Raw genomic sequence first — 25,308 nt, 5'->3', positions numbered from 1 at the left:
TTTTTAAAAAACATGGAAGACTGTAGCAGCACAAAATGACACCACTGATACATCAGTTGTCTTGCTTTTGCTGCTTTTCAGCAATGCATTTATTTTGATAAGGAAAATCCACACACATTAAAATCATTTTTATTTTTCTGCATTTTGACACCAAAAGTGAATGTCTTATGTTACAATTTTCTATAGGATGGACACAACTTTAGCTATTTGGATTACTCAAAAAAGCAGATTAAAAGGAAAAAAAACATTAACCTAAACAGAAAAAAAACCCCACTATTGCTTTGCTATGAATTACCATGTTTGTCCCAAAGTTCACAAAGTAAAGCTTCCCCATCGCTATAGTCTACACAACAGTTGTACCTAGAGTAAAAAGATAATGACTATTAACTAATGTTCTCAGCTTTTTATAAGTAGCACTTTAAGAATAAGTAGTATGATTTATTGCAATTTTGTACCAAGCAGTAAGACTGAACATCTGTATGCTGCAGATTTAAGCGCACCAAAATGTATACATTCACTTTAAAAAAATTGTTGCTTATCACTCTTCACTGGTAGTAGTGAAATCAGCTGCCTGCTCAACTAAGTTATACAATATAGAGTGTTTCAGCATGCTTCCACTGAGAAAAATATTCAGCTGCATGAAAGTAGTAAATCTCACCTTAGAAGATGAAAACTGTAGCAGAAAATGCAGCAATGCCCTCTTCATACAAGAATAAAACTTCATATGGAATTTTCACACTTTGAGAATACTTCTCTACATGAATATTCAAAGATAATCACATAAAGCTGTGTTGGAAAGACCTCGCTTTTTTAAAAAAAGAAAAAAGACTACTGCTACTAGACTACTTCAGATAACAACCTTGACCCAAAAAAGTGTTTTAGTAGCAAATTATATTGATGCAATTTTTATTTTCCACGCATATTACTAATAAATAAGTTTCTCTAAGACATCTCTTGCCAATTAGATTTGTATTCAGCTCCTACAACACTGTAAGCACTAAAATGAAGAGATACATTTAAATGATGTGAACGCTTAAACGGAGTTACTAATATGATACTAAGACTTTTACAGAAATGCAAACAGGTTTACAGTTACATTTACTAAAAAGTTACAGTAATCTACAGAAAAGGTTGTTGTTGTACTCTCCCTACATCCTAAGAGATCAAATTCAGTTACATTGTTACTGAAAAAATGCATACAAAAATGCATTTCCCTTTATCACCTGTGTTAAAATTCTCCACAATAATCTAGAGACAAAAGTACAACTTCTTTTCTGTACAAAGGAAAAGCTTTAAAAAACCCCACAGCTTCACATTTTACTACATTTTTGCCCTTCTCAGCTTCCAAGTTCTTGCAAAAACAAATATACAGTTTCTCAAAAATGAATTTAAAGGATGTCCACATTAAAAAAATAAAGCCTACAAAAAGTTCAAAGATCTAAAAAAATGTTACTCCTATGGCAAAGTGATCTACTAGTCCAAAGTCCAGAAAGTTACCAATGTCCATTTAATATTATCTTTCTTCATTTATCCAATTTATCAGGTTCCAATCACATTGTTTGTAAGAAGTCCTTGAGCCGATGAGAGGGCAGAAGAGTTCTCTACAATTAAAAACAGGAGATCAAATTGGGTGTGCCTTTCAGAAAGATACTCATTTGGCACTGCCTGGAGAGACAATATTCATATATTTAGAGAAAGGATTTCCTTGGTTAGTCTCCATAGACTGATAAACCAAAAACAAGAAGACTGAAACAACAAAAAAGAGAAGAACTTTTATCCACAGGGGGATTGAGCGTTCTTTTTTTGTTGGTGGCTTCTCCGACTTGATGTCAGTTGAGGTACCATATTTTGGAATGTACTTAGAGAAACTTTCCTCCATTCTGAAGTCACTGTGCTCTATAGGCCGGCTAGCAGCTCCTTTGATTGGTCTACGGCAGCTAGCACTAATTGAAGAAAAAAAGAATTAAAATATTGCATTTTTAAAAGAGCAATCTAAGGTACACAGGAAAGTTTTAGTACAATTAAAAGAACTAAAAATTGTTTCTAGGGAACACAGTACCTGAAATATCTGTCTCAAACTCTAACATGTCTACTATTACTATTTTTAAAGTTAATCATTCAGTGTTCAAGCAAACACCCCTTAAAAAAACCTCAAAGGCAATTTCACCCTATCCACATAATCAGTGGATTGTAACTGGCAATAGAACTCTAGGAAGTGTCTCTGCATTTTTAATGATCACTTATGCAGCCCACTGAGATTTCTAAACCTAAGACTGTCCCTGGCCATTCAAATACCTACTGATGGCTAAGCTAATACACAGAGCCAGAAGGCAAAGCAGTAAGGGTTAAGAAACCCACATACATTGCCATGTCCTTATATACAAGGAGTACACGTGCATGATTTTTATTTAAAAAGTGGTATAGATTTAACTAGGCTGATAGACCTCAAAACAAGAGAGAACAAAGCTGAGTAGTGAGCAGATACACCATAGTAGTAGTAACTGGTACCACATATTCTCTTTATGGTAAGACTTTATATGCAATTGCAGTTTAAACTGAAGCTATAATTAACATGTTGGAAACACAGGAGCTGATTTCACATCTTAACACAGGGAAACTTTTTCTCATATTCTCTAAACAGGACAAAGTTGTGTGAACTGCTTTATTATCCAGAGGGTTGTTTCAATTTTTGTTTAAATACAAGGTTGCAAAGAGAAACCTAATAACCCTTCCTAGATGTCATCCTTATTCATGCTAAGAGTAATCTTTGACTACAACAGGACTGCTACTTAAAGGAAAAAACAGGGTATATGAAAATTCTTTTTTGGCTTTCAAAAAGAAAGCTCAAATATATACTGGGAGACCTTTCCTTAATTTAACAGCAGGCCTAAAGCAGTTGCATCTAGTCAAAAACTTAAAATACCACAGAGAAGCCCTTTCCATTTAACTTGCAGCATCCAGAAGTTCCAGTAATAATTCCTACTGTACTACTACCCTGTTCTCCCACCCCCAATTTAGAGAGGAGGCTGTTCTAGCTAACAAAACTATGTATACAGAACAGAAGAGCTAGGTGGTCATCTCAACTGTCACTGAGCCAGAGTGCAAAAACTGTTCCGCAGAAATCTACCAATATAATCAAAGGATACTTCTCAGCTTAAATAGGTTTATGAGAACCAAGAAAGAAGCCCCCATAAGCCTTAGAGATACCTAATTCCTGTAGGTGTTGATACTTCATAAGGGAACATTTCCTTAAGAATATCCCTTTCTACTCTTCGTTCTTCTGTAGGAGTTCTCTCCAGCACCTAGGAAACCAAAAACAGTTATAGGCCTAACAGACCACAAAACAAAAAAGCTCCTGTATAGCTATCTCAGTGACCATAACCATGTGTGATTTGTAAAAGTGAATGAGTCACCCAGTGACATTCAAGAAGTTTACTTCTTGGGGTTTAGAAGTTACTTTAACCTTTTTTAGTGGCAGCTGTCTGGTCACTTTTGGTGTCTTAAAGCATTCAGTGCTCTCTTCAGTTTCCTTTAAGATAAAGAATATGTTGTATAAATACAATACGCCTGCCAGCCAATGATGTAGATGATCAAAAAAACTTAACCATCACCTCGATCATGGCTGTATTGAGCAGATCACAGGATTGGTTGTGGCCAACATGATTAAAAAAGCACTGATGCAGGCAATCTGTCTCTTCTTGCTGTAATAAACAATGCCATAGAACAGTAAAATACTAACTAAAGAAAAAAAAACTTAAACCAGTTTGAAATAGAACATCAGGTTTTCCCACAACCTTCTACTTGACTAAGTCTACATTCCAGTCACATTATAAACAAATAAAGCAGCCCGTTTCTAAAAATCACAGACCCATTGATAGAACAGGCTTCACAAGTGTCAATACAAGTTTTATCTACAGTAACTACATGAAGCAATGAACCCCATTTAAACTCAGCCAAGCACTACCTTGTAATGTAAAATTCCACAATATTACAGTACTACATTAATACAATTACATATACTTGCAAGTTCTCCAAGAGATATATAATTTTGACAGCTTGAATAGGTTAACAGTAAAAGAATTATTTTCTTTCTTGATAACTGACAGGAAGCTACAGATGCTTTTTAAATACAGGCTTTTGGTCTAAAGTAATCCTACTATTTGATTCCCTAAATTAAGGCACATTCCAATTTTTCAGGATAGGCTGATTCACGAGATCAAAGGTAATAACCCAATTCTGCTCTATCTTTGAGCTATTCAAAGAATTTTAAAGGAAAAAAAAAATGCTACAGTCTTTTCAGAAAAATAGCAGCACAAGGAGAAATAACACACCAAAACATATTTAGCTTAGGAAAAAAAGAGGAAACAAAAAAAAAAAAGTAGGATTTCCACACACACCCCCCAAATCTGAAAGGGGAAGTTTATATTCTTTCTTTTATGCCATGTGCCAACACTAGTTTATTTTGATGTCCTTCACCCCTTCTGTGCTAAGGAGTAAGCACATACACCCAAGAATCTTGTTCACAGAGAGTAAGCAAAAGCAATCTAAGTTTTAATTTATTTACTTCAGCTGTCATCAGTGGTTTCTTTGGTGTTCTTCTGGGCGTGTCTGAGAGTTCACTGACTGACAGCGTAGGAGATGCATGCTTGAAATTTCCAGGCACCCTATTGACAACCTGCCAAGATTCAAAATTGTTCAAACTCAGAATCAGCCAAAATACAAAACAAAAGGGGGGGAAGGTGGCAGAACTAAACAACAAAACCTTTATGTGCATTGAATATATGCATGTTAGGCATTAACTCAAGAAGGTTATGTAACAGAGACTCTGAAATAAGCACAGGAAACATTGCTTATCATTCCAAGTATTTTCTTTTAAGCCATTTAGAAACATAAGAGCTATTTAGTTCACAAAAAAAGCCAAACTTAAAAGTAGATATTCTGCATGTACTCAAATAAATTAAGGAAAGATCTAAGCTTTTAAAGTGGTTCTTTTCAACCCTCCCCCCCAAAAGACATTAGATGGGACCTAGGTGTCTACCTAGTCCCACGTGAAAGTGAACAGCATTACATACTAATACAGATACTGAATATGTAGTTTCAAAGACTACTGAATAGTCTTACTTTCCTTAAAACAATCTTCTAACTGTTCAAACCAGAATGATTCTGACAATAAAGATATATTACAGAAGAATACCACTTGCATGACTTAAACATATTTACTAAGCATATTTACTAGGGTCTCGTTGCTGGCAGTCAATATAGTTTCAGCTATGGGAGTACTCTCTGATATTACAGCATCATCTACAGGCAACTGTGCTGTAGCTTCCACCTGTTTGTTTAAAACAAACAAAAGAAAACAATTGAATAAAATAGCCACTGGAACCCTAACAGTGAGAAAAAAAGCTTGTCTATTATAATAAGCCTCTCATCACCCTTTTCCTTGGTGTTCTTCTTGACACTCTTGTAGACTCCCTAGAAAATGCCTGCAGAGGTCCACTTTTTGAAGATCCGCTTGTCCAGACAGTCTCAGTAACTTCATCTTGAGAATAGGTCTATTCAAGCATCAAACACATGATCAAATACATGAAAGCCAGCTCTCAACATTGGATACTCACAACCAACAGCCAGAATAGCATGCATACTCCAGAAGCAGCATGTCTACAATCCCCCAAAAATATGAATCCTAATACATTCAATAATTAATAGCTAGCTAATTAGTAGCATTAACCACAATACTTACGTTAGAGCACATTATTGTTCAAATACAGAACTGACTAGATAATGCCAAACAGTAAAAACTGGTAATTTGCTCACCGCAATAGAGTAAACTAATGCTACAAGTAGTTACATCAAGTCATGGACAGCAGATACGCTAGCTTTCAGGCCCATTACATTACCTGCCTACACAAAAAAATTAACCTATGAGCATAAGCAGAAAGCATCACCTTGTTCTCCACCCAGACAGGGGTCTATTCTCTCAAGCAGAGATGGGAATGGTTTAGGCACACCCACCTACATTTCAACAGGAACTAATCTCCAGCCACAAGGGGCAGGGGGGGATGTTTTATAATCGTAAAAGTTTCCACACGCACAGATGAGACTTACACAATTTTCACATAACAGTAGGTTTAAACAATCAAGCCTCACACAGATCTTTACAAATCTAAATAACAACATGAAGTGCCAAACTTTTATAGCCATAAAAGGCAGATCATTCCCTATGCCTTATTGCAAGTCTTATGCTCAAAGAAAAAAGTCCTCCTCAAACCTAATTCCAAATATAGACTGGAGGAAAAGGGAGATGAGGTCCTGCTTCTTCTAAATTATATACAAGATTTTCCTTTTTATTTGGTTAAGTTTAAAAATAAGAATTAATATTATGTTAATACTGAAATCTTTGCACATTAACACCTCATGCATTTATGTATTGCCAAGTCTTTAGAAGTTACACTCTGTGCTGATGGAAGTTATACAGATTGGTGCAACCGTCAGGTCTAACAGCAGAAATAGCTTCACCGGAACAGTATTGGCCCCAAAACAATGTGTTAAGAGAGCAGGCTGGAAAGTACTTATTTATCAGGAAGTGAAAACAAGTCTAACAATGCCCTATCCATTCCCCACTCGTATCTTCAAAGTTACTCCGGTGAAACTAGAAGCTGAGCAGCTTTATGACTCTTAAACAGAAGTTCTGTATTACAGCTGCTACATATCCAGCAGAGGGAGCACAAGTGTTTTGCTTGACTCCTAAGTCACTGAAATACTTTGAAAACCAAATGATATATATTTATGCACAGACCTCAAGTCCAAACAGATTCAGATGTTTCCTACTGAATTGTAGATTTCAGCCTTAGTCTCCACCATTTAATTTAAACAGACTTCTGATGAAAGATCTCCCAACCCTCTTTATATATTCACCAGATGCTGGCTTCTCTTCCCTATTAAGAACAGCTTAACCTGCAACCTTCAGTCGTGGCTCCCCACCTCACCCCCATACACTTTCTATTTGAGAGGTATTCTTTAGAAGCTTAGAGAAAAACACTAGTTTCAGAATGGTTCCACTCAAACACATTCCACTCAAGAAAGCAGTAAGGGAATTCCCTCATCCCGCTAATGGAGAGCTCCCTTGTCCCAGGCTGTTCGGCTAGGAATTAGTTTTCTTCTAACAAAAAATTAGAAGTACTTCAGTAAATAACCAACTCTCTCCTTAGTTCTTCACATGCTTGTCAGACATGTGTTCTGAGTACAAAGTTTCAAGTTTTTTCTTGCATGAAAAGTCTAGGAAAAAAACAGAATCTGCTGCATAAGACCCATCCAGACTTCAACAGAACATACCAAACAGACAATTTTTTTTTTTTTTTTTAAAAAGAACTGTTATAGTTATCCTCACTGTAAATTAAGCAGGCCTTGTCTGCTTATCCCACAAATATCTGGACTAAATAAACCCTATTAGAATATAATACTCATGTTTAGATACACCAACACCATGTATATAACCAGAGAAAGCTACAATGGTGTGGTACACAAGTACTATTCAGCATGTGTTTTTAACTGTCACATTACTCACAAGCAGCAAAGCTATAGATTATGAGTTTACCTCAGCTATCACTTATCAAGTTTTTTTACTAGGTGTATGCCACATGAAATTTGTATGCCAGCAGCTGCAATGCTGCATGTTTTATTTTTAAGAAGCCCAGCTATATTGTCAAAAAAATGCAGGGAGGAGTAGGGGAACACAGCAAATGCAGAATGTCACTATACAAAGTCTGAAGGAGAGAACGTAGTTTTATGTTGCTAGGACTCCTTAACATTTAAACTGATTAGCCTGCCTCTTTCTGTCCAGTGCCATTTACTATGAGGCCTTCCGCTCAGTTTTGAATTTGAACTCTATATTCACCTACCTCATTGGAAGAGCACATTCAAATTAGGGTTTTCTTCCAACTTTTCCAGTTCATTATGAGGAGGCAATTAAGCACAAGCAGCCAAGCTCAAATTTGTCTAGCCCTCCACTGTTAACTGACTGATAAGATCCATAAGCCTCCTCAGCCTCCCCACCCTATTTCTTTTGCACCAGCCTGCTTAAAGACTATCTATTTGCACTTTTCTTAAGAGAACAGCAACATCCACCCATACCAAATGACAATCTTTCCAGCTGTGTATGTCTGGACTAAGACTAGGGCTACACAGGACCTAGAAGTGACTAACAAGTCTGCTCACACCACACTACCAACCAGTTCAGCCCCACCACTTTTGAGAGCCTCATAGTCTTTGAACCAGTTGCATATAATTCTGCAGAATGAGTATGGTCACTTGACACATTAGCAGCAAACTTAAGATCTGATTTCACAGGAAGAGGGGAAAAAAAAAAAAGAAAGACAACATCTTCCCCATCTTCCACTTTTATTCTCAGCAAAATACATGACTACACACATTTGCTAGCCAAAACCAATGAGTTGTTATTGGCTTCAAGCAGCTCTAAATTTTTGTTGGTGGGTTTGGGGCTTGTTTGTTTGTTTTAAACACAGCAGTCAGGAGTTGAAAGGTAAAAGGTTTAACAAGCTACAGAGTTAAGAGTTCCTCAAGAATTTGGTATCATTCTGAAATTAGATCATTTTTTGATTAATCGAGTGATACTCCTTTAATTAACTACTGGTAATTAAAATACACAAGTCACAAAATATTGCATCTATACTGCACATGTAAAAGATTGCAAGACAAAACACAGTAATAACCTAATGTTATTACAGTGAAATTGGATGGAAAAGATTGAATATGCACTCATCACTTGAAAAGGCCACAAAAATACATCACTGCATCTTTGCCCTTGTATTCTGTTAGTGGGTTCCTGAAGATTAGGAAGCTTGCTTTGTTGATAGCTGAATTAAATATCTCTATTACACTGAGGCTGGCAGGGATTTCTGGGTGAATAGCAATTTAGAAAAAAAGTAATCCTTAAAATACAAGAACCTCAGGATTCAGATGCCCATGATAAAGACCATCATGAACAAAAGCTGTCTGATAAATTAAGGAATATTTTGTGTGATGAACTATGTGTGGTTTTTGATTTGTCGAAGTGAAATCTGTTCAGCTTGTACCCTAAAAATCCAATTAAAAATAAGCAGAACTAGTTATGGATCTCCATAACTGTTGTATTACCCAAGCTCACACAGCAGTATGTTGCCTGCTTTAAGAGACATCCATAGCAAAAGCATGTTTATACATACATACACACTATCTAAATAGGAAGTATCTGGCATTTACCATAAAGTAGTAAGAAAAGTCACTGATCTGCTAAAATACATCAAGCTATTACCAGGTCAGATTTTGAGTCACTTACTGTTTTATAGAAAAGTCCTTTACTGTAGCACAACTCTGTCACATAACAAGGACAGATCAGCCACCAATTACCAAATCTAGTATTCAGCCAGCAGTCTGAAAACCTGAGGTGTTTCTGTAAAATCCCTCTTTCACCAAGACAACAGAACTAATATTTATAAGTAAAGGACAAGCGTACATACAGCGAGACTTAAACTTGTTATTTATTATTTCTCCTCTTAGGAGAAACTTTCCAACAAATTAATGTCTACTCTAGTACTGCTGCTACAGGCATAGTAGAGGAAAAAAAAATATAGAGACAGCTAGTGCATGTGTGTACACACAGACACACAGTTCTGTGTATATAGGCATATACAGAAGTACGTTACTTCATATATTATATTGAAATCAGTCATTAAACAGATGTATTTAAAATGCACACATGTATCTACAAATATCAAACCACATAGAGAAATACCATGTATATGCATTTAAAAACATTTCTTAAAAAAACAAAACAAAACCAAACTTTTTCCAAACTTTTTTTTTTTTTTTTAAAAAGGGCTTCTTTTATTGAATCGAGTTGTTTACAAACATCCAACAGGATGACATCAGCCCATCTGACTTAAAAACCTGTCAGGTTTCCAAAACTAAACATGTTAAGGTTGCCTATTATTTTTCTCTAAATGGTGCTACAGCAGCTGGCAAGTCAGACAAACAGCTTTTAGCAGACCATAATTCTGAATGTTAGACAGGGTAAAACCAGCAGTTGTAGTTGATTCACAAGATTTTCATGCTGTATTAGAACAGGCTTTCTGAAAGAACTTTTAAAGAACAGCATAGCCCCCTTAAGTCAAATGTGATTATGTTAAAAGTAGTAAGGTGTTTAATGAGCAGATCACCTGCAGTTAGCAGCTGTTTCAGATGCCACTAAATTAAACATACCTGGTTGTGTTCAACAACTCTTCTTTGTTTGAGTGCTACTGGGGTCTTCATCCTGGCTTTCAATGGTTCTCTCTGCTCAAGCCTCAGCTCAGTCTTCGGATCTGTAACCAGTTTTAATATAACTAGTTTCCATAATACTACTAATTGCTGTACTAGTTTAAACCAACTGTATTTTAATAAAAATTCATTTTAAGAGGCAACATAACTATGTTACGAGTTATCACTTCCTTAAAAAGTTTTAAGATACAGGCAAAGTTTCTCCATTGAATGTAGAAGGACAAAGACTTTTGAAGAATAACCTTAAAATTATTTTAAAACACTGACCCAAGTATTTCAGTTTTGTCCTAAAAATCCTACATTTCAGATAAGCTTTGACCAATCCAGCAGTTCCATTTAGAAACAGGTATCAAGTTGCAATTACTTTAGCCGAAGTACCATTATACTACCGATTGTAGTAAAAGTATTGAAGCTTTTCAACACTGTTTAGGCTGTTAGTTTTGTTTCTTTTAAAATACATTCTTTTATATAAAACTCTTTGATGCAGAAGGCTGAGTGGTTAGTAGTCATCTTACCAGTAAGAGGATGTATTATTTCTATCCCCCTTCTAAAATTCTAATAGCATTACACCAACATATTTGGAGTTTGTTTATCTATAGATTTTTTTTTCTTTGATGGAGGGAGTGTTTGTTTGGTTTTTGTCGTGTGTGTGTGTGTGTCCCCCCCCCCCCCCCCTTATTTCAACAGTTTGGCAGTTAGATGAAGCATATGTAAGTATAAGGAGATAGCTGTCAGTTGTGACTGAGCTCTTGGCTGTCCTAAAAATAAATAAATCTCTAACATCCCCTCCTCCCTTAAAGCACAAAAGATTAAAGTTCAAAAATAAGACTAAATATTCAAGGGAGATCCACAGAGTTCCTAGTTGTATTTCAATCCTTTCTGTCCTATCTCCTTTGAAGTTCCTGTAAAAACAAAAAACAACCCCGAACAACCCACCCCCAAAACCAAACCACACAAAATAAGCATCTTCTAACATTCAATACACTCTTTAAGACCTACACTGGTTTTATTTTTTGTAAGATGGTGTTTTAGATTCCACTTCCCCCACCCCTATAGTTTTTTGATATAAACTTGATATTAAAAAACACAAAAACTACACCCAAGACCAACCAATCAACCCACCCCAAACTAAGTCCACCAGGAACAGAGCTTAAAAGAGACTCTCAGTCATACATGACATATATTAAACATAAAAAAAGTACAGAAATTCGATAAACAAACATCCATACACTATCCCATAGTAAATAACTACTGTGAGCACCATAAGACAAAATGGCATGTGCACTTAAAGATGAAGCGCAAAGAACACTGGAACACTTAATACACAGTTCCCCTACCTATCAGATTTATAGGCTCCAATCTGGGAAGAATGGACAAAAGGGAACAGTTTAGTAGCAAAAAGTTTCCTTTCCCAGAACAGGCACCTGGATCACTGCCATAGTACTGCATGATCAAGTGCATAACTCACATGGTCTACAGAAGTACCTTAAAGCCTCACCTAACAGCAGGATCATGCCCTCTATGTATCAGTAATACTTACAGTAGGAGAAGTATCTAATTTGAATAGTTCACACACAAGTTCCACTTAAGTCTTACCTTCTTCATTATCACTGTACTGGTCAGAATCATTATTTCCATTCTCTCTGGTGCTCTCAGCAGTTGAAGAAATTGCTGGGAAAGACACAGGTGTCTTCAGTTCTGGACCTTGCTCCATCAGTTTCAACAGTTTTTTCTCATAAAGTTTCCTAGTAGTAGCTATAACAAGGAAGGATACATGCTAAAGATACAGTTTTCATCTTTCCTGACTTGACTGTTAGAACTTGGCTGTTATATATTCCTTGGGAATCTCTGAACATATGTTTTTTATTTTTAATCCATCTGTAAGTCCTAAAGCATATACCTCTAGGTATATAATTCTACCTTTAAGGCTTCTAACTTTTTGGTTTAAGAGAATTCTCAAGATAAATTTAGACCTGTTAGCATACTGAAAGTTACAAGCATTTATCTATGGAAAGGGAATTTACCTGCTGCTTAGATGTTTTGTTTCATATGCTGCAATACACAAGTTATGCCCTCACAAAAAATTGAGATTGATATTGCAAGGGCAACAGTTTCCATGCATATTCCAATATTACCCTCTTAATCCCTTTACCCTGGAATTAATGTCCCTTCCCCCTTAGTTTAACCTTTGCCCTGTTGGCAAACAGTCCAATAAGCATCAGTGGTGCAAGACAGCAACAACAGACCTTCCTGTTTGCTGCTTGCTTGATCTAAGAGGACAGCTGTTTAAAACTAAAAGGTATCAAGTCTGGCACATACTTCCATGTCAGAACTGTGCTGGCAAAATTCTGTAGAGGTGATCACTGCCTGAGCTATTAGCTGCAGAAAACTCTAACCTTAGAAGATTTCAGGTAAGAGGAAGCCATTCTTGAAATAAGTGGCAGACTCTCACAAGAAACAGAATCCATACCCTGTAAGAACCAAGGCATTTACTTAGGCCAAATCCAAATACCTTTCCAGCAGACTGCATAGGTACTTGAATTTTTCAGAAACTTGAGTGCTACCCAAGAGGACTAGGTTGAATGGGAAGCCATACAGAAACAGCCAACAAAAACTATTATGCATAAAACTTTGAATACACACAGGACTCCAGGCTCCATCACTGGCACTTCCATCCACCTAGGATTTCAAGAATGTTCCACAGAAGGCTCAGCACACTACAGGCAACCATCTTTTTTTGAAGAGTTGTGAAATCAAAGTCCCTTGCCATTATGCTAGTGCACAGTCTGAAAGGCAAGGAGCTTTGATCCCACATCACAGATGAGTGCCTAAGGCAGGAGATTAAACTGAGGTCAGGACTTCTGACATGGGTTAGCATGCAGGATAGAATGCTAGGTTCAAGGGGCCAGGAAAAAAAAAACATTTAAAAAAAAAATCAAAGGAAAACATTAGTGCACAATGCAGTGAGTGGGAAATGCTCTAGGGAAGGGAAAGGTCCATGTTCTTATCCTGCTCTCAATGCTATTAGCTTATTATGTAAAATGTACTTTCTATTTAACCAGGCCCCAGATCTCAACCTCTGTATCAAAGACCTAATTATCCCAGCGCTGAGCTTTAACTAATAGTTAGACAGCATCAGAACAGAAGTTGGAACATCTCCAGCTGGCCTAGAACACAAGAGGAACAAACTGTGGACTTGCTTACACTGCAATGCTTCAAGTCTTCTCAATGTATACAGTTCAGTGAAAGCATCTGAAGTGGGAAGTAGGATTACAACATTACTGGTACTAAACTTAATACGCAACTGTATCAAAGAAGCTTAGAGCACTCAGAACAGAGGTTTAGTGAGAAATATGTTGAACAGATGAATATTTGCTAGTTCAGTTGACCTACCTACAATTGGGCCAGGATTTAGTCCATACTTCACAAGTTGCTCTTGAAGATCTTCATTACTCATCTCTGTTATATCTAGGTCATCCTTCTCCTCTGGCCTGGGTTTGTCAGTTTTCTTTGTGGCTTTCTGTGAGCATGCAAGGGAGAAACAAGAGACAGAGTGTTTCCAGTTAATATAGAACACATCTTTTTCTTCTAAGGGAACAGGAAGATAAGAGAGTCCTAAACACACAAAACCGGAAAAAGCCAATATATTCTCCCCCACCAGCACCACAGATTATGTGAAACACTTCAAACATTTACGCCTACTAAGCAAACATGCACAAGTTTCCTACTTATGTAAGGGAATACCCATTACAGGCCTCCTCTATAGTGATCCTCTGTTTTAATTTGAAGTTGAAGTATATAAAAGGAGAGGATTACTTTCCTATGACTGGAGAGGTAAGCTTCTAGCCATTTCACCATGACTGCACTAAACTACAAATATCTGTGTTCCATTGGCACTTCTTCACATTATTCTTCTACCTAGTAGGTCAACACTTCCTCCCCTGATGATATGGAAGAAGTTCTTCAGTACCCACATCCTCTCAACCAACTTCCCCAAATCCCCATTCCCACTTATCCTGGTGTTTTCTGTAAGAGTACAAGATGTTACAAAATGAGTGTGGGAAAGGCGAAGCCAGAAACACCCTCAAATTTTCAAAATCCTGCCTGTCTGCTTAGGCCTCTGCTAGTGTCATTCTAACAAATCCTAAACCCAACTCTGGCAACACTACTTGAACAGTTGGCAACACACCACCACCACATACAGATGGTTATCAAAATAATCTGTCAAGATGCTACTCTTAAATTAGCAGCTTCCGCTATATCCAAAGAGAGTGATCATAACATTTGCTCAACTTGGGAGGCCTTTGTTACTACAATAGGCATTTCAAGCTCCAAGATCTGCAAGAGAGTGAGGAGGTAAGACAGAAAAAATATGCTTAGGATCTGCTGTTCTTAACTAAGAAAGATCTTGATACTGCTCTGAAATAAGTCATATTTGTATCTCAAAGTTGTAGGATATAAACAGATACAACTTCTACACTTATAACATTCTTCTCAACTTGGTTGCCCAGAGGAACTTATCCAGGTTTTCCGGTACTTACCAGAGACTAAAATTCCAAATACAAATATGTTATAACACTCAGTCACAATTAATAGTTTTTTCTTGTTACATGTAGTAAGACAGCACTAAAAGACTGTAAGATGACTGACATGAATCAACAGTATCTAGTTAGCCATTAATGCCAGTTCAATATTGGTTTGCACGCAAGCTTAGTCTTGTCTCAAGTGTCTTGGCATTTTAAAGCTAAACAGGGACTGTATGAGGTTTTCCCAAATATAACTGACCCCCTAGTTAAATTAGATTTTCCTCTAACTCCCGGATTGTGAAAATCCCAGCATGATGCAGCTGCTGAAAAACCACACATTCTAAGAGCTCATGCTATTTCTTAATTCTAAGAAATAGACTCCAAGCAGTCTGAAGAAAGGATAGGATCACTAAGTGGCAGATTTGACTAATGAGATTTACAACTCACTTTATTAATCATTCCATTTCTTTATCACATAAAAATCTAATTCATTTTTTGAAGCAACTGAGCCTACTTATGTTGTACACAAAAAATGACCAACCTGCAGCTATAGGAGACTTGTATTTATTTTTGAATGTGTGGCCATAACACTATTTCAAGTTAAGTATCACATCAACAAGAATTTCATATTCAGTGCATTTTTTTTTTTCTGAACTACTGAACTGTCCAAACAGTGAAAAAGAGTTCTAAAACACATGCTGGGTTTTCTTGCTGGGATCTGTTTAGACTATTGACAGCTGTGGTGTTTACACACATCACCAAGCAGATTAACTAAGATGCTACTTCCATATTTCAGAAGAAAACTACCACCATGGTGCAGGAAATCAACATCCCAATGGCACTTTAAATAAACTGGAAACCTCATTTAATGTATCTCTGCCTTTGTATATCACTTAAAGGCCACAGAAAAGACTATAACAATATACACCAGAAGAACTAAGTATTCTACTAGACATTTTACAGAAATCTGAACTACCAGAAATCTAACTGCAACTAGTGAGTAATATGGTCCTCTAACACAAGTAAACTCACACAGCTCATAGTATCAGTGTTTTTTTTTTTTTTTCTTCCAAGTACCATTTCACTTTTTACTGCAGTATTACCACACATTGAGACCATCAGAGTAGTCAGTTTCTGCAGAGAAAAAGGGCAGGGAGGAGAAGAAAAGTTGAAGGTAATCCGTGTTCTTCCATAATGTATTGATTACCTTGTGTTCTGTGAGTCTTCAAATTTTACTTTTGAATGACTATTCTCCTTAAAACAGAAGCAAATTACTTCACTTGTACAAGTAGAAAGTTGCCACTTAACTACTCACTGGACCATAAGATCCAGCACTAGAAGCATAAGGCAGGAAAGAAGAATTTCTCTCATACCTTGGTTGTGGCATGACAGCATTAACCTCAGCAACATTAACTTTAATTACCACTACTATTATAGTACAAAGCACCACTACATTTTCTGTGCAACATCTCAACTTATCCATGGGACTGCCCCATGAGACAGATGAAGAGAGCTAGCTTTAAAATTTGTCATTGAAAATCAAAACAAAACTAGTAAACAAAAAGCCCCCCAAAACACCTCCACATTTTCCTGGTCTGGTGACCACTAGTAAGTCTTACTGTGGTGCAGAGGTGAAGTGCTTAAAACGAAATTGTGGCGAACACCAGGATTTGCCAAAGTAAGGTGGTGCAGCACACAATGTAAATATTCTTGCAACACTATACCTAGACCAATAAATCCTTATCTGAAAAATCTAACTCTATCCAAAGCTAGCAGCATTAAAAAAATATTTCTAGTCATTGCCATTTTCTAGAAAACAAGGCAGAACAGGATCTAAATACTTCACTTGAGAAGAGATTTGTTCACACCAAAGAGATGGCAATTTGGTAGTGGTATCTGCCAGGTTGTTTCAGATTAACTAGGACCCAACCCTTCACACAAGTACTGAAGTGAATTATAAACATGGGGCTCCCACACAGCATTCTCAGTTCTAGAGCCACAGGAAAAAAAAGAGCATGAGAAGTTCATCTTCTCAGAGTGTCAGCCCTCGACAGCAAAAAGCTTTCACCTTCTTTCACTAATGAGGGGAGCACAAAATGCAAGTGATGAGAATTCAGACCTGGAAGCTATCCCTTACCTCATCTTTTGCATTCCTGCTGAACAGAAATCCAACAGCCACAGACCACTTATCAGACAAACTTCACACATATGTTTGCTAGTTCTAGCACTACTCCAAAGAAAAGCGTAAGTAACATCTTGAAGAAGCCATTAAATAACATAACAGACAACTATGAGACATCATCAAAAGACGCGTTTTCAAATCCCAAATTAAATGACACCTACACTAGGTTAGTCAAGGACTTTAATCCCAGGCAGGTACAGCTTCATCACTAGAAGGAGAAAGGCTCAGGGCTTCTTTAATGTTTCTCTGAATGAGGTTAAAACAAGCTAAGAAAGCCCAAATCACACAAACAGAATGCTCTTTAATTCTCCAGTTTGTACAGTGTTGTCTCTGGTAACAAGTAACTGTATTTCTCTTAGGGGAGGGAAAGATAAGAAACTGCACATGCCAAGTCTCAATAATAGATTTAAACTGCAAAATAGAGGTCTCTGTTCCCCTTGCACTTTTTATTCTATCATAGGCAAACATTTCCTGCAGTAGAAGTTTTTGTTTTTTGGAAACAAAGTCCCACTGAACTTTTTAACCTCAAATGCCTTGAGACAATATTTAACAAAAACTACAGGACAGACAAAATAAACAATGGAAAGGAAATTATGCAGCAGTAATTCAGAGATACTGATACACACGACTTTAAGAATTCTCTACCTTTTAACCTTAGTTAGTAAGTGCCAGACTTAATTTCCAAGCCTATGTACAGTAACAGTCCTAAATTATAAGATTAGGGACTACTCAACCCTTCTACGCTCTCCTCTGCCCAGACACTAAATTCCACGTTACTCAGTGAAGGGAATGTACCCACTCTGAAAACAGATGAACGCTACATAATGAAGAATTGTTTCCAGAGAACCTAAGTGAAAGAGTAAAAAAATCACAACAAAAAACAAATCAAGAAACCAAACTAACAGATGGTCTCATGGCTTAGTCAACTGAACGTTGATCTGGAGATCTGGCTTGTGTATGTGTTCCTGCTGAACAACTGACATGCACTGCTAGAGAAAAGTTACTTCGATGGGATTATTTTATTTAATTATAACTGCCATTATTACACCAGCGCTCTAACAGGCATGTCTCCCTAGTTCATGAAGGTGCAGAACAGCATGGCAGGACTTCTCACTGCAGCAGGAATTACTCAGTCACCTCACCCTACTGCCCACAGCTGTCACTGAGACAGCAGATGAGTGCCATTTAAAAGGCCACAATGGTGCTAATCTGTATTCTGGGTCACATCATAATGAAGAGATACAGCCACACAGGGAACACTGAATAGATTCTCTTCCTTCACCAGGTAGCATATATGCTTTACATTCTCTTGCCTATCCGAGTGCGCAGTTTCACCTTCCACACTCCTAATCCTCTTAAACTACCAGTTTTACTATTACCTTCCTTTTTCTCAGAGCGAAGGGGTTGAAACCATACAGATACCTCAGCTACAGACATTATCACTACCACACCATTCTGGCCACAAAGAGCTGAAGCTAGCTCTTAATTTACTTGGCTACTTGATTAAAACAAAACATCATCTTTACCTCACAGATCTCTTCTATAACCTTTCAAACAGGCCCTTCAGGTCCAGATGATCTCATTATACCTTCATTAACAGGATGAAGAAGAGACATCTGACTGATCTTTTTCAAATCACCACCTTAATATCACTCAGTGTATTCTAAAGAAATTCTTCCAGGACATGAAATGCACCAATAAACTAAGTCATAAAACATACACATTCTGAGCTCTGAACAGCTCCTGTTTGGCAACAGTGTCAAGATGATATTTTTGGTATGTGCTTTAAAACAATGCTCCTCAAGGGGCAAAAAATGCCATTTCATAGTTATTTTTCCTTTGAGCTATCTGTCCTGATATTCAGCCCATAACTAACCAGGACCATCCAGATGCAGATGATTCCCCCACAGCAAAAAGGTGTCTCGCATACCAGCCACTGTCCTCACATACCAGTATGCTAATCAGACTTAGAAAAAAAAAAAAAGTTGCTAAAAAAACATTAGTAGAGCTGGAGAAGCTGGCTCCTCCAGACAGTATTATCAGACTGAGGCCCAAACAAGCACGATTTCAAAAGCTTTTCCTCTCCAGTGAGAGCATCTAAACAAAGTGAGCCCTCCCCACCCCCCCAAAAGTAGTATGAAGTCTAAAGAAGTGGCCATATTTAAAATGATACTTTCAAATATTTCACAGGAAAACTCTCTTTAACAAAAATAATTGGGATAACATTTAATCTTACTTAGATTTAGTGAATTTTAGGTATTTGGCAGCATTTGAAGTCATCATCCACAAAACAGACTGCACTTCATACAAAAGGAGTGGATTTTGCTGTAACACATTACAAAGCGTAAAAATGCTGTCTGAGTTTCACTGAAGGGAAGATCTTGCTACAGTGTCTTTTAGTGTCAAAAAAATGCTAACTGTCTAAAGAGTTTGCTGTTCCAAATCATGATAGCTTCAGGGCCTGAAAACAATGTGGTCAGAACAAAACCCCTAAAAGTTTTGATCTGCTCATACTTGCATGTCAATCATCTGTATGTTCACTACCATATCAGAATAAAAAACAGGTCAAAATAAACCCACGTGAAGATAAATGAAACAGCAGCATCATCACTATGGACACAGGATACTTGTCTTACAATACATCACCTTACATCACTAGCATATTAAGGTTTTTATTTATTCCGAGAGAGGTATAGGTTGGATGTAGTATTGATAGAGCTGTGCTGGAAGAGTGATGGATTTAAAAGACATAATTTGTAGGCGAATTAAAACTATGGCATTTGTCTCATTGCTGCGCAGCTTTCATCAATAGAAAATGTGCACATAAATGAATTATCAAATGCCCAGAACTTAGAAAAAAGAACACTAAAATGGCAGTGTAGACAGCTTAAAATTACTAATGACTACAGCAGTGTCAAAACATTTAACTGTCAGAATCAAGAGACTTGGTTGAGCTCTACCACCTTTTCAATGGCTGCAACACTGATATTCACAGTACTACTTTGAACCTGTTTCTCACACCCATTTTAAGGAAAACACTGCTCTTCCCCCCTTCAGCATGCGTAAGTGAGCAGACAGATCAAGGTATAGACTCAAGCGTAACAGGAATACCCGCCGCTGTCCCCTCAAATGGAGCCCCCCAGCATCACTGCGGCCCTCCCCCGCCCCGAGGGCCCCGGGGCGGCAGCGCGTGCCGGGGCGGCGGCCCCGGAGCGCCCCCTGGCGGGCAGCGCAAGCAGTCCCACCGCAGCCCTGCCCTGACGGCGGCAGCAGGTCCAGGCCCAGGCCCAGGCCCCGGCCCCGGCCCCAGGCCTTCTCCACCGAGGCGGGCACGGCAGCTCCGACCGGCTGCAGGCTCAGAGAGAGCTGCAACTCCCTGCGCTTACTGAAGGGACACTCGAGCACACCCAGAGCGGGATGGGGGGAAGGCTCCTCGAGCAGTAAACCCCTCCAGTGACCAACAAGTCAGGACCACCCTTGCTCAGGCCAATATGATATCCTCATCACAATAAATTTTTCACACTAAAAGCCATATTAAACAATTTATCTTGTACATCTTTGATAGCCTTTGCCAATAAAGTAAGGGCAGACTGCTTTTTGACTGTGATCCCAATCCTTCCAGAGGACTTGAGCAAGCTGGCACACACACAGTTAAGCACTCCCAACTACTGTGTTGGTATTACTACTGAATAAGCACAAACTTAAGAAGAAAGAGATTACATCTCTCACTTGTGTTACTCTATTCAAAAGTTTCTTTGCTCCAAGAGTCATTCTGGCCCTTTTCTACCTCTCGCTCTATGCATCCAGCATTCATTCATTCATCCACCCCAACAGTGAAAGTGAATTTTCACTCCCAAATCAGTTTGTTTTTTTGATTGATTATTGTTGTTCGGGTTTTTTTTAAGGATTGTAGAATATTAAGCTATATCCAAAGAAATACCAAAAAAATAAGGACTAACAGAAAGCACAGTGGGACAGAACGCTCCAAAATGCAAACCTATGTCAGTGCTCTTTCAAACATTTTTACAAGTTAATACTAGCCTGGACAGAGTCACCTGGATTGAAGAGACACTCTCAATTTTCAAGTTAAGCAGTATCCAAATCTTTAGAGTGATACAGGAAACATGGAATAGAGTAGTCCAAGTTTTTGCATCCCATAGAAGATACCTTTGTAATATAGGCAAGTATTTTGGTGTTCTAGAAACATATTATTAAGTAGTTGATCGCCTAGAAGTTTGAAACAGCCAGTTTACAACCCCTCCTCAATGTACACAAGCCAATACTACAATTTCTAAGACCTGTAATACACATAAAAATGGAACTAATAAAGCATTGCAATTTTGTTACTCAGATCTCACCCTAATAACAGAAAAGAGCCATGTTATTATACCAGTGCATGTTATAAAGTAGTTTTATTTCCTTATGCACCCAGTGCAAATTGTTTTCTGATTCTTTTAAACATACATGTAAAAGCAATACCCAAGATAAAACAATGAAGTTAGAGAGGAGTAAGAGATAGAGGTCGCTGAATCCACCTTTGTTTCTGAAGCCTACAAAGTGACTTACAGGAAATACAGGATTCCTTTATTCTATTCCTCCTTTCCGTAATGCCTTGCAGTTCCAGCTCCCTACCTTTGTCCCTTATTTCTAGCTTCGTCTCTTCCAGATGTCTGAGTGCTTTCCCTCTGGCCCTCTCTATCTTATCAACTTGCTTTGTTTCCATACCGGAATCCCACTCTACTGGATGTCAGACCTCCTTCACTCTGTCTCTCCCTTCCAACTGTGCTGGGGGCAAGTCACTCTGGAGACCTGTATGTTACTCTTTTGGAAGGGGAGCTGATCAGAGAAGCACCCTTATGCCAAAAGGCATTAATAGGGACAACAGCTACCCAAGCTACAAGCAGTTTCAGAACTACCCAAGCTGTACTCAACAGACAAGCACACATCAACCAAGCTTTTTTTTTCTGGGGTGGTGGGCAGTGTGGGAAGCATGACAGATCCATAGCCAAGCAACTGTCACTAGAACATTCACTGAAGTTTAGGAAGCTACGATGATATAGTGCTCTGATATTAACACACGAGACTAGCATAAATAGCACAGAGCCTTCCAGACATTGTTAACAGAAGTGTAGGAGTACCACCCATTTTATAAACATCAAAAAAGTCGCCCATAATTGTTTAAGCTTTAGTACTGTGGAAGGGAAAGGAAAAATCAGGTCTAGGAACTTCAGCAGCTATGAGACTTTCCTTCTATAAGAGTGAAACACATCAGATTCAAGCTCATCCTATTCTACTCAAAAGCACCTTACAATTGTTACAGGCAAAACAGTAACTCAGAGAAGCATCTAGTTCACCGTAAAGTTTCTCCAGTGAATGCCAGTTAAGTATTTGAATTAGATGTTAAAGAGAGATAAATAATTTGGTTAGAAATCTCTTCCTCTCTTAGGTGCAGTTTTCCATTTCTTAATTCAAGAACTGTTTGTTGGGGTTTTTTAAAGGTTTCGGTATGAAAGACCTTCAAGGGAGTCCATTTCTCTGCACTCTTTACAAATGAGCTTTGAAAGACACTATTTCAGATACAATTAAATACTTGTTATATCACATGCATTACAACTCTGGTAGCTAGCAATCATTATACAAGCCTTTACGTGAGACCAGACAGCTTCGAGTTAGAAATTAAAAGATTGCTTTCTCAATATATGCAAATTTACAAACCACTTACTAAAAATTTAAAAAGAAATGACATTTTCCCAAAGGGGAAAAATTCCAAATGGCATCAGCTCCCTGCCTCTTTCCTTACACGATAAAAGAAAGTATGTCTAAGAAAGCAAGTAACAGTGGCCCAACCAAACACGCAGCAAAGGCACTTTGCTATAAAACATATGCTCAGAGGTATGAGAAAGACAGCTACATTAAGTAGACCCTCTTTACACTAAACAGTCCACTTCATTAAACAAAACAAACAAGCTGTTCCTTCACAGCTTCATTCTTTCATCAGGAGATATTTACACAGAGCAGTGTTGCTCCAGTACAGCTGGGACAGCTGACGGGAGTCTTCTTTCTAAAAGTAAGTTGCAGCCCCGTGCGGAGTTCCTCTCGCTTTATTCCTCCAGTATTTTACTTACGAGACCGCCCACCAAACCAAAGTAAAGGCTTCCCGATTTACGGTCGCGGGGTGTGGGGGGGGTGTGTGTCTCACGCTTCAGGCGCGATCGCGCTGCCCCTCCCCGGCTGGCGGGGCCCCGCGGCCGCTCGGAAGCCGCCACCGCCGAGAAGCGGACAGGCGGCACGCGACTTGGAGGCGAAGCCGGCGGCTGCCCTGCACCCACCCCGCGGGTCCCGGACCGCCTGCCGGCGCGGAGCGGCCGCGCTGCCCCTCTGCCCCAGCGGTAGGGACCGTCCCCCTCGGGCACCATCGCGCCCTCAAGCCGAGCCGGGCCGCGCCCTGCCTTAAGTAAGGCGAGGCGGAGCCGGCCCCGGTCCCACGCGGGAGAACGTGAAGGGAGCCGCGGCGCCTCACGCCGGTCTCCGACTCGCGGCCGGGCAGGCGGAGGGGAGGGGGGGTGGAATAGACCCATTCGGGCGGGAAAGCGGGCCCGAGGCTGCCGGGAAGCCGCGGGAGCAGCGGGCGGGGGCCAGGATGGTAGCGCGGGAGCGGGACGGCGGTACTCACCCGCCCAGCGGCAGCGCCGCGGTTCCTGGCGCCGAGAGGCGTGGGCTCCCGCTCCTCGTCGCTGGAGAAGTCGGGCTGCGCGGCGGCGGGCGGGTTGCGGGCGGTGAGGTGCTGCAGGTAGAGCTGCACATACACGTCCTTGCGCTGCTCGCCGCCCGGCAGGCTCACATTGTTAGCGATCAGCTCGCTCTTCAGCTTCTCCTTGGTCAGCACCGACGGATCCGCCAAGAACTCGGGCATCGCCGCCGGCCGCCGCCGCCGCCCTCCTGGGAGAGGCACCAACAAAGCGCGGGGAGAAGGGGCGGGGGGGGAGGGGGAGGAGAAGGAGGAAGACTCGCCTGCCCCGCGCCAGGGACCCAGCTCCACAGCGGGCGGGCGCACGCACCGTGGGCTCCTGCCAGCCAGCAATAAACCGCGCCGCGATTGGCAGAAAGGAGAACGAAGCGGCCGTACGATTGGCTGTCGGGCGGAAAAGGGGAGAGGCGCGCGAGACCCGCCAACGTTAGTGCTTTGCGCGAGGGATAGTAACGCAGTTTAAATTCGTCTCAGGCGGGAGAGGCGCGGGGGGCGGCGCTCGCGCAGGGCGGCCGCGGGCAGCCTCAGGCGGCCTTGGCCGTTGCTGCTGCTGCCGCCGCCCCTGCCCCCCTCCCGGCTAGGCGGGCGCCTCGTAACAGCGCTTCCCCCTTTACCGCTACCGCCGGGGCCTCCCCGCGGTAGGGAACCGGCAGGCTGTTTCCCTCTGGTGGGAGAAGGGGTGGGAGCGCCCCGTCGGGGTGACGGGTCGGGCCCGTCGTGAGGCGGGGGAGGCGGTTGAGGAGATCGCTGACACCTGCGGTGATCCCCGTGACCTGCTGTGACCTCTGCCACCGGTTCTGCCCCCGCCGCTGCTCCGCAGGCTCCGGCTTCCCTGGCGCGATCAGCTGGCAGAGCTGCCGCGAGCTTTTCTTCCGTTTGGAGAGGCGACCGCCTCTCAGATACACTGAGAGGAGTTCTTCCCGGGTAACCGAACTTGCTGCTACCGCCAGCCAAGTGCTTAACTTCACTAATGCGTTAGCTATCACGCTTCAGAAGAAATCCAACCGGGAAATTGGTAGTTAATCTGTTAGTGTAACTGCTGCCGTTGTGATGACTTACATGTTAAAAAAAAAAAATAGAATCACTTCTATAGTATTAAAAAATTTTAAAGGCACGTAGTCATTTTATTGAGCTGACTTCAAAAATTTCACGAGTGTGTCCCTGCTGGGGAAGTAGGACGGAGTTTAAGACTGCAAGTTAAGACGGAGTCTTAAGCGAGTTAAATCCTTCTGTTCACAGGCTGCTTGCTGGGAACATATGATGCTATACATTTTCCTGTATTTTATGATGGGAACAGTTTAATATTTACATCTGACTATATATCCTATCCTTCTGAGAACTGTGTTACAGTATCAGAAGAATTGAGATGTGAATATTTTCATTTGACCATCAGTCATGGACATGAAACAGGATTGCTAGTGTTTGCACCCACTACTCTTCATGTTCCAAAAGGAATTTTCTCTGTTTGGGTTTGCTCCATGACAAGATATGGTGGCTGTCATTCCTGTTTAGCCATTACCACAGTATTGGCTAGATGA

General features: G+C 40.0%; 1 protein-coding gene across 4 annotated transcripts; it reads right to left on the bottom strand.

The window, feature by feature from the left end:
* Positions 1 to 56: 56 nt before the first annotated feature.
* Positions 57 to 24,109, bottom strand: TMPO (thymopoietin). 4 transcript variants are annotated; one of them, XM_074870815.1, is made up of 9 exons: positions 23,696 to 24,109; positions 13,708 to 13,834; positions 11,911 to 11,985; positions 10,258 to 10,358; positions 5,433 to 5,552; positions 5,234 to 5,329; positions 4,565 to 4,675; positions 3,208 to 3,302; positions 57 to 1,943 (listed from the first exon to the last, which is right to left on the bottom strand). In XM_074870815.1, exons 1-9 carry the CDS (start codon positions 23,933 to 23,935, stop codon positions 1,652 to 1,654), a joined length of 1,257 nt encoding a protein of 418 aa, XP_074726916.1. In that variant the 5' UTR covers positions 23,936 to 24,109; the 3' UTR covers positions 57 to 1,651. The 4 variants fall into 4 exon arrangements, with proteins under 4 accessions (XP_074726916.1, XP_074726915.1, XP_074726917.1 ...); XM_074870814.1 differs by having other exon boundaries at positions 11,911 to 12,069; positions 23,696 to 24,107; XM_074870816.1 differs by lacking the exon at positions 5,433 to 5,552 and having other exon boundaries at positions 11,911 to 12,069; positions 23,696 to 24,107.
* Positions 24,110 to 25,308: the final 1,199 nt, after the last annotated feature.

The sequence above is a fragment of the Strix uralensis genome, chromosome 5, assembly GCF_047716275.1.
Source record: "Strix uralensis isolate ZFMK-TIS-50842 chromosome 5, bStrUra1, whole genome shotgun sequence".
In the NCBI taxonomy this organism is placed as follows: domain Eukaryota; kingdom Metazoa; phylum Chordata; class Aves; order Strigiformes; family Strigidae; genus Strix; species Strix uralensis.
This window is presented reverse-complemented; position numbering and strand designations above follow the sequence as displayed.